The 16,844-nt window shown below is 37.8% G+C and overlaps 1 protein-coding gene and 1 long non-coding RNA gene across 4 annotated transcripts in view; both read left to right on the top strand.

Moving 5' to 3' along the window:
- The window catches only part of LOC126912124 (uncharacterized), a 120,575-nt gene extending 108,156 nt beyond the window's left edge, over window positions 1–12,419 (top strand). Inside the window, exon 2 of the long non-coding RNA XR_007706767.1 lies at window positions 12,110–12,419. This is a non-coding gene — a long non-coding RNA (uncharacterized LOC126912124). The remainder of the gene's footprint in view (window positions 1–12,109) is intronic.
- LOC118279647 (mothers against decapentaplegic homolog 3) lies at window positions 356–15,021 on the top strand. Of its 3 annotated transcripts, none has more exons than XM_035599332.2 (12): window positions 356–692; window positions 2,704–2,797; window positions 3,255–3,360; window positions 4,093–4,225; window positions 5,935–6,042; window positions 7,700–7,779; window positions 8,626–8,782; window positions 9,467–9,564; window positions 10,151–10,258; window positions 11,078–11,222; window positions 11,746–11,877; window positions 12,462–15,021. In XM_035599332.2, the coding sequence occupies exons 1-11, from the start codon at window positions 490–492 to the stop codon at window positions 11,867–11,869; spliced, it is 1,356 nt and encodes a 451-aa protein (XP_035455225.1). In that variant the 5' UTR covers window positions 356–489; the 3' UTR covers window positions 11,870–11,877; window positions 12,462–15,021. The 3 variants fall into 3 exon arrangements, with proteins under 3 accessions (XP_035455225.1, XP_035455223.1, XP_035455224.1); XM_035599330.2 differs by having other exon boundaries at window positions 357–692; window positions 8,596–8,782; XM_035599331.2 differs by having other exon boundaries at window positions 357–692; window positions 8,596–8,782; window positions 11,746–11,881.
- Window positions 15,022–16,844: the final 1,823 nt, after the last annotated feature.

Here is a 16,844-nt window from a genome sequence, read left to right as displayed (position 1 = left end):
TATTAGAAAACATTAATATTAATTGTAATAATTCTTATAAGAAATGAGATTCAATGCTGCTAATAATAGATTTGGCTAATTATTTTTTGTTTATGGAAATGCCTTTGTTTTGCTGGAAAAATAATTGGCAAGAAAGGGATAGAAATACTTGGATATAATGTGATATTTCAGGAAAATTTGCGTGTAAAGTTCATCAACACTGTTCATCTCATACAATATTATAAAATATTACAAACAAAGTGGATTTTTTACACGTTACAATGAAAAGATATTTAAGTTCTAAAACTCGAATAAACCTGAGTGTGACAAGGACAGAGTGGTCTCGGTTTGTTGATTGACATGACAAATGACAAATGAAATGTCATTCAGTCGCAATATGGCCGATAGTTTATCTAAATACGGAACATATAAATTGTGCGCGAATATATAATTTGCTATTCAAATGATAGTTTGTTTAATTTAATGACTTAGTGAGTGAAGTGTCACGGCATGTTTCCCCTTACTCCGCCCGTGGTGAAACGGTTGCTAGGGTGGAAAAAGGGCCCTGAGGGTTCGTCTGCAGCCGAAGATAAATGGTCGGAGAAGGCAGTGAAAAGTTTAGTAAAGAAATTGAAGAAAAGCGGGGCTCTCGAAGAATTGGAAAAAGCTATTTCAAGTCAAAACAGTCATACGAAATGCGTTACAATTCCCAGGTCAGTCCAATATTGATTTATTTTTTTTCGTGATAACAATCATTGGGAATATGACGTTTCCGGTAGGCTATCATATCTTTAACAATGTGGTTAAACCTTATGGTCTTTGTTATAAAAGCTATAATCGCATGCTAAAGACATTGCAAAAATTGTTGAGCTAATCAAATAGACATTTGTAAATCTCCCAAGGAAATTGCTGCCCAACTGGAGTGTCTAATATTATATTAATTTTACAAATAGGAATCTCATTAGAAATTGTTCCATTTCTTTTAGCATGACAAAATCTCTAAGCGATATCAGTTTACGAACGAACATTTTTTCCGTGGTCGGGTTATTTCGGTGGGTCTTATTACCCGACCAAGTTGAGTGGTAGGTTATTATAAGTGACCTCGGTCGGAGGCAACGACCATCGTATTTTGGTTACATAATAACATACAGGACGCAAAATCGGAAAGGTCAAGACACCGTCAAAACAAATCGAATCATTCCGATCCTTGTCAATATGGCGGCCATGTTTTGAACCTTGCAATTTTTGTATTTGCTAAATTCTTTATCGTTTAAAAAGTGAACGTGTGTGTGTCTATTCTCTTTGTTTTCGGGGCCCATTTTGAAGGACATCCGCTTATCCTTTCGTCCTTGAAGGTAAATACGTCACAAACTGTTCCGTTTCGTGCAAATTCAATGAGTTCTAAACACTCGTAATTTATGCGAAAAATTACGTTTTCTTGATATAAATATGCGCTTCCGTGTGTTTATTTGTTGAAATAATTAATTTATTGTGAATATGAACCCTTGAAACTGTTAAATATATTAAGTTTAGTACCAATACAATTCTAATAAGATTCTAGTGTTCAAATCTAGGTTTCCTAAGTGCTTTAGGCTATTTAGACAATGTGAGATGACTGATGACATGTATCCGGGCGCGTTTTGCCGCCAAATCATTAGTTGCACATTGTAAAAGTAATTATTGTGAATAATTAAACAGAGAGTAGGTAATAAATTGATGTCATAAACAATATTATTTGAATGTTTATTTTTTTTATTATTGTTTGCATTTTTGGGTTATGAATAATCACATTGTGGTTAGATCTTACATAGATAAAAAATAATGTCTAGGTGATAGTAATAAATATAAGTGAATAATCATGTTATTTTTATCTTAATTTTTATATTTAAATGTCTCCGATGATCTTTTTGTTTGTTGTTTTAAATACTTTAAAGCCATGGTGGTCACTGGTGACCGACGTTAGCGGAGGATTTGCCTTCAACAGTTTTCTATTGGCAGTCAAAGACTTAATAACTAGGAAAGGTTTTTAAGAAACCAGATATTGAAGAAGATTAAGATATTATTCTGGAGTTACAGGCCATGTAATAGGTTATTGGGGCTCAGGCTCAAAGCAGGAATAAGAATGGTGTGGTTTTTAGTCAGTAAGAGTCTAACACTCCCTCTCGCCTCACCATAGAAGGGAGATTCATTGGATGATTTTCCACCCTAAAAAAAAGGGCAGTGAACCCATTATATCAGTTCAGACACTATTAATTATTTTATGTGTTTAGTTTTTAGTGTTGTTTTGTTTGTTTCATTCAAATTAAATGATATGACTTTGATGTGCTCCACAACAATTAGTTTTAAACATGTCCTGGTGAACTCCATGATATTCTCATGTATCACAAGTGTGTTTATAATTATAAACATATAAATTCGCATATATGTACATTACACTGAAAATAATTGTTTTTATTATCTATTAGCTGGCCTGGCAAACTTTGTAGCACCTCAAAAATTTTATTCTCACCTTTTAAACCTTTAAATCTCTTTAGTTGTTGATTTTTGTTATTGACATTATTGAGACAATATTGGTCATTCTAGCTTCTCTAGCCCAATTAAATCAAGAATTCACAAGGAGGAAAATATTGTAAGAAACAAGGTTGAATTTGCCAGAAATACAACTATATGAATTATGAATAATATATTTGGTGTGTTAATAAAGATTTTTATAATTATCCGCAGGGCCAAACCGAATGAGAACACGATAAATGGTCAATATCGCAAGGGATTGCCGCATGTTGTCTACTGCAGGCTGTGGCGTTGGCCGCAGCTACAGGTATGTACAATATCTGTTCATAATTTTCACAATTCAAAAATAGGCACACATAAAGTTACATTAAAGAATGGTAACCTACCATACAGAAAGACGGCCTTATTGCTAACAGCGCTTTTTACCAGGCAACCTTTGGGTGGATGGAATACTGTTGAGTGATAGAGGTGGTGGTTCTAGGTGGACTTATAATAATGTGTATTACTTACATAGAATATACAATTACATATACACAACTACATACATGTAACGAAATTTTCACTAGTTATGTTATGATTTCCATGTGTCATCTATTACCATACATCGGACACAATTCATGACTCTATGCTTTTAAGAATGTATGTAAAACCTGAAGCCCCTTACTCATCACTTGTGTGTGCAACCAACAAGACTGTCTTTGACGCTGCAAGTAATATAACATTTGATTTGATTAACTTTGATATTATTTGTTTGTTTGTTACAGAGCCAGCATGAACTAAAGCCAGTGGATCACTGCGAGTACGCATATCAGCTGAAGAAAGACGAAGTGTGCATCAACCCTTACCACTACAATAAAATCGACTCGCCTGGTAAGCATTTTTGTTATTTTTACTATTAATATGAGATAGGACGGTAAGCAAGCAAACGGATTACCTGATGGTAAGCAATCAGCGTCATCCATGGACACTTAAAACACTAGAGGAGTTGCAAATGCGTTGCCGACAAATGGAAACTCATTTTATCTTTCCTAATACATAATATCTTCTGATTTATTTAATTGTGGGATCCAAGACAGTTGTTCAGGAATCATGACAGTGACGACTTCAGTCTATGCGTGATTGTATCTACTGTAGATTCTGGTGCATAGGAGTTGCAGCGGTTTTGGGAGGTTGTGGCGAGCTTGTATCAATAAAAAAGTGCGTTACTGGACTTTTTCTGGGTTAAGGATTTAAGTATTGGGGTTTGGGTAGATTGGGGTTATTGGGCTTCAGTTTTTTTTTTTTTTTTATAGTCAAACATATCCCAAAACCTATTTCGGTCGTTTCCTTAGTCAGCCGATAGTTATCGTCTACTAATTAAATTTTATTTTTACCTGCATATCAGATGTCTAGTATAGATATGCATTATCACTATTTCAAATTTATATATTATGCTCATTGCTTTTTGTGTATCCATAATGCGTAATTGTATAGAAGCGCCTGTGTCGCCACCTCCATTTAAGAACTCGATAAACTTAGTTCATACAAATTACTTTCTATCTTGTACATAACCGGCTATCCTGACATTGTAAAGCTCAGTAATAATGTCTGTGTGTCTCCCAGCGCTGCCCCCGATCCTGGTGCCCCGGTGTGGAGATACGGAGGTCAGGGCTCCGCCCCCCTACACGGACTACCACCAGCACCCGCCGCACCACGACCACCACCACGATCACCACCACCTCGACCATACGGACGCGTGAGTATATGGTCATGTAACGTGGACATATTTTGTTATTACATCTTGCCTAAGGTCAATTATGTTGATAAAATGTCGGAATGTCGCTTTCTCTATTCCTTAATGAGGCATATAAATATAGAGATAGGCATTTTAAAATTAACTTGTGTAATAAACCAGTCATCAATTAGATTTTTTTAATGTTGACATGTATTGTAATGTTAAATAAAAATTACAAAGGGGTTTGAGTAACTTTGTATGGACTTGTGGCGTCATTTTTTTTTTCAGCGGCCACCAATAATTTTCATGTTACTTTGTTCTGCTGTGTTCATTACACATATATGTTCAATTATTTTTATCCTAAGTTATATCGAAGCTGAGATATTTGAGTTTGAAGAATTTAAAAATGTAGTCTATAAATACTTCAATTACCGTCCTGTGTGAAAAAAATCTTAGTTATTGTGTATATTATTAGAAGATTGATATTAGTTATTGGCTTTACTGTTTCTCGACCTCTCGTCTGTCAATGTGACGTTAGTATTGGGCCCTAGGAAATAATAAAAACACAGTATTATACCTTATTGCATTTATTACATGATTTTTAAAAACACATTTACATATTAACTTTCTTCGTCCATTTCGTTCTCAATGTCATGTCGAATAATGGTATCTAAAAATTGTGCCGGCGGAGTCAGATTATTTTGATATATGCCCCATCCCATGTACCATATAATGGACATTATATGCGAACAGCAGCCTGTCAAATTATACGATCTACGACGAGTGCCGCCAACACGATTTAAGCTGCGTCGGCAATAGATACAAAATGCAACGTTAATTACATCCATGGCGTTATACTAAATCGTAAGAATATCAGAGTCCAAAGAGCTATGCTGGGTCAGTCAATGAAATGTCAATGAAATGTCCAATGAAATGCCAAGTCGTTATAATTATCCACAAGTCCACGAGAGATTAGAAGCGTAAAAAGTAACACACAACAGTAAGGGACGAGCTGTTACTGTTACTACACACCATCGGCCCATAGATAAAAGACATTGGGGGTCCGTTCGATTCATCTACGTCAATGTATTTGAATTATTTTATTTAGCATTCATCCAAGAGAGTAGAAAATATGGCAGACACCCAAAAGAGTGCAATAACAATTAATAACTTCTTCGATTTCAATTACCAATATAAAACCAAATATGTCAGTTCCGATATGGTTTGGAGAAATATGGCCATAGTAGCTTTTGATCGCTGTATTCTATTCTTTCATAATATTTAAGTTTCATTACTGGCCGCTCAACTTCAAAACGACGCCAACTTTACCCAAACCCCTTTATTTCATTTCAATGACTATCCATTGATTACCATAATCTGTTAAAATCAAGATTGATTCAGAGATTTCAGGCAGGTAATCTGTCTTTTCATTTCTTCGCAGACAGCATTATAAAGTCAAAGGATTTATTTGCTAATGAATACAGTCGTATAAAAAGGATATATGCGTGATATATAATATATGCATTAATATAAAATTGAATCACTAAATGCGTTGCTTAATGCATATCTCGAGAACAGCTGAACCGATTTCGGTGATTCTTTATTTTTTATTGGTTTCGTTATGGTTAGCAGAGACAAATTTTCGCGGTGAAGAAATCAAGTATGCTAGGTCTGTTAGTTTTTTTAATATATTTTGACTTTGTTTAATGTGTGTCTGTTGTAATTTGCAGGGTAATGCAGACGGGCGGGCCGGTGGGCGTGGGCGTGGGCGCGCACAGTGCCATGTACCTGGAGGCCACGCTGGCGCAGCAGGTGCCCGGGAACACCACCGTGCATGTGTACGTATTGACACTCTTACTCATTACTAGCTACTATTGCGCGGCTCCCATTCATTACTAGCTAATCTCGCGCGTGTTCACCCGCTCTGCGTGGCTCTTATTGATCTTAAAGTGATGTTTTGTATAACCTGCCTCGATGAATAACTATTCCACAAAAAAATTAATTAATCAATTTGGACCGTTCAAATAAACAAAGTTGGATGAGCGCGTTCAAATAAACTAACAAACAAAAAAACTCTTCAGCTTTGTATATTAGTCTAGATTTTCTAGTTTAACAGATGTGTGGTGACATCTAAGTTTCAATTGAAATTGAAGCACAAAAATCATTTCCAAATGTACAGTTAAAACTTTTTAGAGGTAAAAAAAAACATAAATAGATACATAATTTCAAATCTTAGTTAAAACAGAAGAAGAAATTCTAGGTCAGATAGTTAATAATATTATACATACCTAAAGCCTTTGTCTCGTAGACGCGAGAAGAAATTATTTTGGTTAATTGGTTTCGTGTCGAATAAAAATTTACCTCACACTAGAATCTTCTGTTGTTGTAGGTTGTCGTATTTACAAACACATAGTTTTACATAGACCTCACCTCGATCCAGTACAACAAAAAATATTCGTTGCGGGAATTGAACTTGCGATATAGTAGCCGAGAGCGCCTAGCCACTGTGGACTAAAAAAGATAATGAGTAGTGACATTATTCGAGAAAAGGTGCGAATTATGTTGTCTTATAGAACGTTACCTGGAAATATAAAAACGTCGACTAAGTGCGAGTCGGACTCGTGCACAAAGGCGTTCCGTATCATTATCTATAAACACGGAAAAAAACACGGTCGCTGGTCAATCAATCAATACGGAACCTTTGTTTTTTATCGGCGCTCTGATTGGCCGGCTCGAATGAACCAACCAATTAGAGCGTCGAACGCGCTCTAAACGTAAAGCAAACTCGTACTAAGGGTACAGAACAGCAGCGAAGAAAAATATTATTTTTTGTATGGCAATGTGGTTTTTATCGAAAATGTCGGTAAATTAGCAGACGGATCACCTGATGGTAAGCAATCGCCGCCGACCGTGGACGCTCTCAACACCAGGGGCGTTACAAGTGCGTTGATGGCTAGGAACTTAAGGATTGTTGGCAATTCGATGATAGGGACATTAAGAAGGGGGTAATTGGACCTCCGGTAACCTCACTCACACAACGCAAACGTTGTTTCACGTCAGTTAGGCCGTGGTATCACTCCGATCGAGCCAGCCCAGCAAGACTCCCACAATCCCTCTTAAAAATATTTTTTATCAAGGTATTTTAGTATTTCATCAAAAATTTTAACTATTTATCACGTTTTATGGTAAACAACCTAGTAACAAGCGGACAGACAGCTATTATTTTAATAATAATACGATTCTTGTAACTTGTTTTACCCTCTAGACCCCTAAAAAACGCTCAGTCCAAAGTCCACAGGATGTTTTACTAGATAATTTATTTATTTTTTTGTTTTACCCTCTAGACCCCTAAAAAACGCTCAGTCCAAAGTCCACAGGATGTTTTACTAGATAATTTATTTATTTTTTTGTTTTACCCTCTAGAACCCAAAAAAGACGCAGTCCAAAGTCCACACGGTGTTGAACTAGATAATTTATTTATTTATTTGTCCCCAGGAGCTCGTCGACGGTGGAGACGCCGCCGCCGGGCTACATCAGCGAGGACGGCGATCCGATGGACCATAACGACAACATGAGTGAGTTTGTTGACAATTTTCTTATATTTACTACCTTTATTTTTAATTTTATCGAAAACTAGCTACTTCTGCGCGGTTTCACCCGCTCTGCTCGGCTCCTATTGAACATAGCGTGATGTTTTATAGCCTATAGCCTTCCTCGATAAATGCACTATCCAACACAAAAATAATTATTCAAATCGGACCAGTAGTTCCGGAGATTACCGCTTTCAAACAAACAAACAAACAAACTCTTCAGCTTTATAATATTAGTATAGATTTTATCGAACATTTCTCAGTAGTAGCACGGAGTCTGGATATGTGCCCGGTATATGGCAATAGGCTCTCCACCTATTACATGGGACTTGCAACGTAGATTGTGAAAAGTGGGTGTACATTGTATAGCTGCATTATGTGTCATAATGTGCACCTCTGCCTACCCATTCGGGGATAAAGGGCGTGACGATTTCTACCTTTTTAAAACATTTTTATTTATTTACTAGCCACCCCCCCCCAGCTTCCCATGGGTGCAATGGTGATATATTATGCATGTATTGTACATATAAACTATCCTTTTTAATCTCCTATCTATTAAAAAAAACCGCAACAAAATTATAAAATTATTTATTTAGTTTTTCATGTACACAATACAATTAAATAGTGGTACATAAGGCGAACTTAATGCCGTATGGCATCCCATGCGAAGGCGGGCGAAGCCTCTGGTTCAAGCTAGTATAACACATAGAATGCAATACAATACAATCAAACACAAAAAAGGGGTGTTTTACAAAAACACCCTTATAATATCTTTAGCCCTTAATTGACGCATTGTTTCAGACCTAACCCGCCTGACCCCGTCGCCCCCAGGTCTGACGACTGAGGCCGCCCCGGTCCTGTACCACGAACCGGCATTCTGGTGCAGCATAAGCTATTACGAGCTGAACACCAGGGTCGGGGAGACCTTCCACGCGTCCCAGCCTTCCATCACCGTCGATGGATTCACTGACCCCAGTAACAGTGAGAGGTATGTTAAATGAAGTAGTCTATGCTACCTTCGCTATCATGCAGTAAAATTACCTTCTGTCAATTAATATTTGTAAACGAATAAATCAGGTGTGAAGGGAGTCCCTTTGTCCTTTTTATATAATATGGGGTTTTTGGTTCTAAAATGTTATAATATTATATGGTCATCAAGATTGAGAGTATGCACCAAATATTAGATCAAACTGTCGTCAAAGGCGGTGATATTCCAATTATCACCACGGCCTCACAGAAAACCGTGAAACAACGCTTGCGTTGCGTAAGGTTACCGGAGGCTCAATTACTCCCCTTCTTATTCTTCTCAATTCCCGATTCTCCAACAACCCTTATTTTTTTAGGGGGAAAATTCATCCAATGTCTTATCTCGCCTTGGGCGAGGCGAGAATGTCAGACTCTTACTGACTAAAAACCACCCCCAACACACCCCACTCCTGCTTTTCGAACCGGAGCCCTGGTAAACCCGCTAGGTAGGCCGCAGCTTCTCCCAAAAACCCTTAAATTCTCATTCTATCTGTTTGTCATGGCTATTCTCTAAAATGACTAGAACGATTTTGATGACACAACAAAGGAGAAAATACTCATGTGGCGCAACATAAAAAAAATTTTACATTTCTTTAGAAGATATGAGTGTAGAAACTCCTAACATAAACACATGTTTTGTTTACAGGTTTTGCCTGGGTCTCCTGTCCAATGTGAACAGGAATGAGGTAGTCGAACAAACTCGTCGACACATCGGCAAGGGCGTCCGACTCTATTATATTGGAGGTAAGTACGCACAGATGGATATACACTGTATTCATTATCATCTTCTAATGACTATAAGAGGAGCTGAACAACTTCAACAATTTCACCGAAATTTGCCGAGGACCGAAAAATATTCTAAATTAAGCCTCGTCTCTATTTAGGTACATTTGTTGCGACAAGGAACAATTTCAACAATGTCGCGGCGATGTCGTCTGACGTCGCCCGACGTCGTCCACATCGCCCGATGTTTCTGGGGACAAATGTCGCTCGACAAAGATTTTTTTCAGCAGCCTTTGGTCAGCAGTGGCCGCTAGCTCGCATCGCACGCATTCCGTATGACGGCATCGCATGTAAGCATTGTCGATGCTCTCTGTACGATGCGGATCAGTGGACGCGGTTGTATGAGCTTCTATACAAGACAAACTATCATCCGTTGCGTTCGATGCGTGCGATGCTTTCGATGCGAGCCTGTAGACGCTTACCTTTATAGGCTGTTGATGTTGTTGGTGCAAGAAGAAGCAATAAGAGGCTTTTTTGAAATTAGTTAATAAAATCGATTTATAATAAAATGAGTGATGATTACGCATGTCTATTTAATTGTCCTTAGGCGAGGTGTTCGCGGAATGCCTGAGCGACTCGTCGATATTCGTGCAGAGTCCGAACTGCAACCAGCGCTACGGGTGGCATCCCGCTACCGTCTGCAAGATACCGCCGGGTAAATATTCTCTTTTACTCAATTGACGTACTGATAATGTTCATAGGAGTTTGGGTGCTTTTCCACCAGAGGTTTGCTATGTAGCTATGCTACAAAGATGTAATAGCTAAGCTGTGAAACTAGCGAGGAAGATGCGCAGCTCGATTATGCGATGTATCGATACGATCGGAAGCCATCGTTTCTTATAAAAAATATAGCTGAGTCTGTGTAGTATGTGTCCCAATGAATATGATTGGTGAAAGTCAAACGCATCCACAGCAATGTAGCAGAGCACATCTCTCTCTTCTAGCAACGAGAGCGCATTCGACGCTGGAATTGGCCGGCTCGAGTTAATCAACCAATCAGAACGCAGAACGCGCTCTCATTTGGATTAATTTAAAGGTCCTGGTGGTAAGCAATCTGCGCCGCCCATGGACCCCCGAAATACCATAAGACTCATGTGCGTTGCGGGCTTAGTGTACATTGACTTTAATTTAATAAAACCATGTTTTAAACTGCCTCGTTGGTCGAGTGGTCGCAAGTGCGACTGCCGAACAAGGGGTCTCGGGTTCGATTCCCGGGTCGGGCAAAGTATTACTGGGCTTTTTTCGGATTTTCGAAAAATTTCTCAGTGGTAGCACGGAGTCTGGAATTGTGTCCAGGATATGGCAATAGGCTCACCCCCTATTACATGGGACTTTAACACAAATGGTGAAAAGTTGGTGTACATTGTATAGCGGCATTACGTGCCGTAATGTGCACCTCTGCCTACCCCTTCGGGGATAAAAGGCGTGACGTTGTGTGTGCATGTTTCAAATAATATTAATTGTGTATTCCCAGGCTGCAACCTAAAAATCTTCAACAACCAAGAGTTCGCGGCGCTGCTGTCCCAGTCGGTGTCGCAGGGCTTCGAGGCGGTGTTCCAGCTCACGCGCATGTGCACCATTCGGATGAGCTTCGTTAAGGGATGGGGCGCTGAGTACAGGTAAAGCATTTACGATAAGATATCACTTCTACCCCCTAGGTACTTTGGGCTCTCTGTCGTTGCAGCGGTAGTAAGGAGTGGCTAGAGAGGCGCCACGGCGTCCTCACTTACCGCCTGACGCAGGTGCTCACTGGACATGGGAGCTTCGGTTTTTTTAAAGGGGTTAAAAATCATCAAATTCCTTTTCCCGCCTTGGGCGAGGCGAGAGGGAGTGTCAAACTTTTACTGACTAAAAACTACCCCGTTCCTACTCCTGCTTTTCGAACCGGAACCCCGGTAAACCCGCTAGGTAGTCCGCAGATCAGATGGGAGCTTCGACGGCGACCTCCCGCGTCCGGCATTGGTTTAGGCCATGGTACGGAGCGAGGCGTACTGGGATGCCGTCTCCTTCTTCTTCTTCAGTCCTGCTAGCTAAGGAGGCGGGGCAAGGGAGGGAGGGAATCTCCTCACGGAATAACAAACTCACTCACAAACTTTCGCATTTATAATATGTATTAGTAAAATAATATGGTTTTGTCCTTAGACGTCAAACAGTGACGTCGACCCCGTGTTGGATCGAGCTGCACCTGAACGGTCCGCTGCAGTGGCTGGACCGAGTGCTCACACAGATGGGCTCCCCGCGCCTGCCCTGCTCCTCCATGTCATAGGCTACACGGTATGTGTCACATATTTATTGCTGATTAGAGACTTTAAGCTGATTCTGGTGTTTTTAAGTTCAAATGTAAATTTAAAACTCATTAGTTTAATTTTTATCACAATAACACACACGCACGAAGCGCTTCGCTTCAAGCTTTCCTTGTGCGAACTGCTAGGGATTGGAACTCCTTGCCGGAGTCTGTGTTTCCTGATGGGTATAACCTGGGTGTCTCCAAAGCCCGAGTGAATAGGTTGCTTATGGGCAGACGTGCTCCATCGTAGGCCGCATCATCACTTACCATCAGACGAGATAGCGGCCAAACGTCGGCCCATTTAACATTAAAAAAAAAATAACAAAACAAAAAAATTTCATTGGCACGCACGCGTAAAGTTCCGAAATACTCACTAGTCGCAAGCACGAATTTTTTTGTTTTGTTATTGTGATAAAAATAAAACTAATAAGTAAGTATACAAAAAAGGTTTCTTTGGGAAAGTTGTTTGTAATCATGAGTACAATCACGTGTTTAAATATCGTTCACTAATTACCAGTCACCCTATATACTTTATCATAGAGTTCTAAACAACTTTAATATTTATTTTCAGGTTATCCCCATCAAAAAAACTATAAAAGAACGAGAAAAAAAACTTATATTCACTCACCTATGTACAGTGTTAGCTCAAAACAATGAATACCTCTTACTTACCCGACTGTTTCGAAAGGAGGGTAATGTTTTTTGAGTCGTAGGCTAATTAGAGACCCATGTCCTTCATAGATTTTGTTATTACGTGTAGATTTTTCACGAAATTAAAACCTTTTTATGGCCGATTTTCAATTAATCTATATGTCTGTAGATTTGGTAACGAGAGAAAGAGAGAAAATGTCCACAATCCTTTCCCCCTCTCATTCTCGAATCCCCTTTTTTGTGAGGGGGGAAATCATTCAATGTCTTCTCCCGCCTTGGGTGAGGCGAGAGGGAGTGTCAGACTCTTACTGACTAAACACCACCCCGTTCCTACTTCTGCTTAGTGCTGGAGCCCCGGTAACTCTCTTCAAATTCAAACCCTCCCCCAAAAGGCCGGCAACGCACTTGTAACGCCTCTGGTGTTTCGGGTGTCCATAGGCGACGGGGATTGCTTACCATCAGGTGATCCGTCTGCTCGTTTACCTTCCTATACAATAGAAAGACGTTGCACTCTTTCGCGTCAAAATCCATAGAAATTTATAAGTTTTTGACGTTTCAAGAAAAGTATTGAAAACTTGAAGTATAATTTACATAATATGGTAAAACGAGGTGAATAGAATTCAAAGGGTGAATAGACATAGGAACGGGGTGAATAGATGTTAGGAAATCTTCCCAACATTTATTCGCCCCTTTTCTGTATCTATTCACCCCTCGAATTCTATTCACCCTGTTTTACGGTACGCAAATCTACAGATAGATAGGTTATTGAAAATGAGACCTTATAGCGATATGTAATATTTTTGTATGCGCACTAAATTAGTATTCAGACCGTTAAAGTCTATTTTTGCTTGCACGAGTCGACTGTTAGGTTTACTAATTAATATTATTATTATTATAGAAGGTTTTTAAGTAATTTTGTATATTTTATTTAAAGGATGAGGTGAAAAAGTGGTTTTGTAAGTAAAAATTAATATATTTCGCTATTTACTACACTGCGTAGTTAGTATACATAAATTATGAAAAGTGGGCGTTACATTTAATATATAATAGGCTCACCCCCTTTTATATGGGACTTATAACACAAATGGTGAAAGGTGGGTGTACATTGTATAGCGGCATTACGTGCCGTAATGTGCACCTCTGCCTACCCCTTCGGGGATCAAAGGCGTGACGTTGCGTTGGGCGTTACATTTAATGTACACCTTGCCAATCCCGGAAATATTATTGAAAATATTATTAAAAACAAATAGTAAAATAATATTTTCCCAAAAATTATAATGAAAAATTACTTTTTACTTACAAAATCACTCTTCCCTACAGTCTTACGAATAAAACAATGCATTATATACCTTAAAACTTTGATAATAAAGTCTATGAACACAACACAGTTTATATCACGCAATATTTTATATAAACGAACTGCATAAAGTACATAATAATATTGTCTAATTTATCGAAGGTTACTTGTGCTAAATATATTAAAATATTTGCACGTAAATTTGCAGTAATCATGAAGTAAGTACAAAGAGGAGATGCCATAATGTGATTGTGTACTGTGACACAAATTGCCAATGATATTTATAAGTAAAAAGGTGTAGATAGGCCCGCATCGTACGCATCGCACGCATTCCGTATGACGTCATCGGTACGCATCGCATGTAGGCATTGCTGATGATGCGGTCCGTACGATGCGGATCAGTGGACGCAGTTGTATGGGTTTCTATACAAGACAAACTAAAATCCGTTGCGTGCGATGCGTACGATGCGGGCCTGTGGACGTGTATTTTAAATGTGGATTATTGGCCACGTATTTGTATGAGATGGCTAGATGGAAAATAGAGAGGGGCGTGGTTTGTAACGTCTCGCGCTCCCCGTAAAGTGTCATGTATTATGTTAAAGGGAAATCCAGTTATGACATCTCCTCTTTGTATTAGCTTCTTGGTAGTAACTGGGGTCTTAGGTATGTAGGTTTTATAGATCATTAAGCAGTGCGAGAGGGACGGAGCTATGTAGGTTGTATAGCTCCGTCCCTCTCGCACTGCTCAATGATCGACCATTCTGACACAATTGTAATAGCAGACTAAGGCCCCTGTTCTGTGTCTTTTTTTATACATATGTATAATAAACTATAAACAATCGAAAGGTTTTGTTACAAAATATCCTATTATAAGTGTAATTATAATGTTGATTTAATATATAATTTTATAATTGTATGGAATATCGTGAAATTTTAACATGCGCCGGCGCAGGTTTTGAGATTTTTGTTGTTGTGAAATCTAAATTGATCTTGTAGTGTTTATTTTATATGGTAGATATATCTATCAGGAAATTGTGAAATATTAATATTTTTATTATATATTAAATCAATATTTGATTTTTTTTACAAAATGATGAAATTTTTATCGCCATTGCATTTTGCATTTATGTTTTTTTTTTAATTATTATTTTTATTTTATTAAAACTATGTATTGTATACATAATTGTTTTTTTTTATTAATAAACGACTATAGCTGTGTGATTAGTCCTTATATGTTTTGTGGTATACGGGTTTGATTTTCAGATTTTCCAAGTTAGAATTACATAACAATCTAAAAAATAACAAGTCTACTATCAGAGTAAGATTTTAATGGAGGAAACTTTTGTATTGTGAAATTTTTACCTTATTTTCTAAAACAAATCGATTTCAATTATGTTATTTCTTTTTAAATGTTACTGAAACAGTAATCGGACCCACGCAAGCAAAACATACGAGTTTTTTTTTTATATAATAATGTAAATACGTTTTGTTTTTTTCTATGTAATACATACATATATGATTATGTAATCTTAGTTTATATATAGTATATTACATAACAGGCTATATAACTATGAATTTGGACTTTAACAACTTATGACTTGAAGATTTCCGTTTGATAATAAAAAGAGACAACTCTAGGTTCCAGTCTAGGATATCTAAGAATATCAGAGGACCTAAGTACAAGTTGGTTTTACGTTTAACGAGATCAAAATGTTACCGCGTTTAGCCTTCTGATTTGTTAGTTCATTGAAGCAGGTCAACCAATACCCTTAGTATGAGGTTGCTTTATGTTTAAAGTAATCGAAAGGAGAGCGCGTTCGGCGCTCTGATTGGTAGGTTCATTCGCGCCGGACAATCAAAACGCCGAACGCGCTCTGGTTTTGTTTTCGTTTAACGTACAAAAAACTCTTACTAAGGCTACAGAGCGCCGAACGCGGTAACGTTTCGATTTCGTTAAACGTAAAACAAACTCGTACTAAGCTCTCAGGATAATAAGTAAACTACGTTACTACATGAAATTGAAACTATGCAATAATGAAATATTAAAAAAATTGATCCAGTAGTTTTGGAGTTTATACAATGCAAACAAACAACTAATGTCAGTAATAAGATTGAAAGTGATTTAATATTTTGGGGTAATTTGATGTGCTAATCAGTACTCGGTACAATCGGCGAAATTTTTGGTATCTACAGGTGTAATGTAATATTGTTTTTTAGAATTTTTCGTACCCCGTCATCATCCCTATTCTAAGGAATCGTTCGGGACATGTCTATAATTGTATCGATTTATTGAACTACTGAGTTTTAGTAGTGCAATGATATCGATTTAGTATTCCCTACACTAGGTATAAATTAGAAAACTTAAGAAGTTGATTGGAACATCTTTTGCTGCTTTTCTCAAAGTGATTTGAGTTATAACAGTAAAAATATATCAAGAATTTTTCTTTCCAGTTAATATTTGGTCCAAAATCTCAGAGCCGTAAGACATAACTTATTTGCGTGTGTACCTAACTAATTTCTAATAGCCAAAAAATCTGCATTACAGGGGCACCATATATTGCTATTAGAATTTGGTAAGGAGCATACTTTTTTAAGGCTTTCAAGCGTCTAATATAAGTTTTGGCCCATGGAAAGCGTCTGTTTCTCTTTATTTAATATTCTATTTAACATACCTATATAAAAATCTGTCATAAAGTAACTCAGATTTTTAGCTACCTTTACTACTGAGCACTTGCGTCTCGGTTCCTATTGATCGTAGCCTAAATAAATGGACTATCCGTCACAAAAATAATGATCAAATTCGTACCAGCAGTTCCGGAGATTGGAGATAGAGATTGTTTGTTTGGACGCGCTAGTCCAAAATCTCTTTACCGGTATATTGATAGTTACCCTGTATACCAAACATTTGGTCGATTGTACCAATAATTAATATTATACATACATACAACGTGTGATGTGAATCACGGTAATTTTGAAAATATTAGGTATATGTGGAGGATTAAAAAT

The sequence above is a fragment of the Spodoptera frugiperda genome, chromosome 22 (genome assembly GCF_023101765.2).
Source record: "Spodoptera frugiperda isolate SF20-4 chromosome 22, AGI-APGP_CSIRO_Sfru_2.0, whole genome shotgun sequence".
NCBI lineage: Eukaryota > Metazoa > Arthropoda > Insecta > Lepidoptera > Noctuidae > Spodoptera > Spodoptera frugiperda.
Note: the sequence above shows the minus strand (reverse complement) of the source record. Positions and strands in the feature narration are given on the sequence as shown.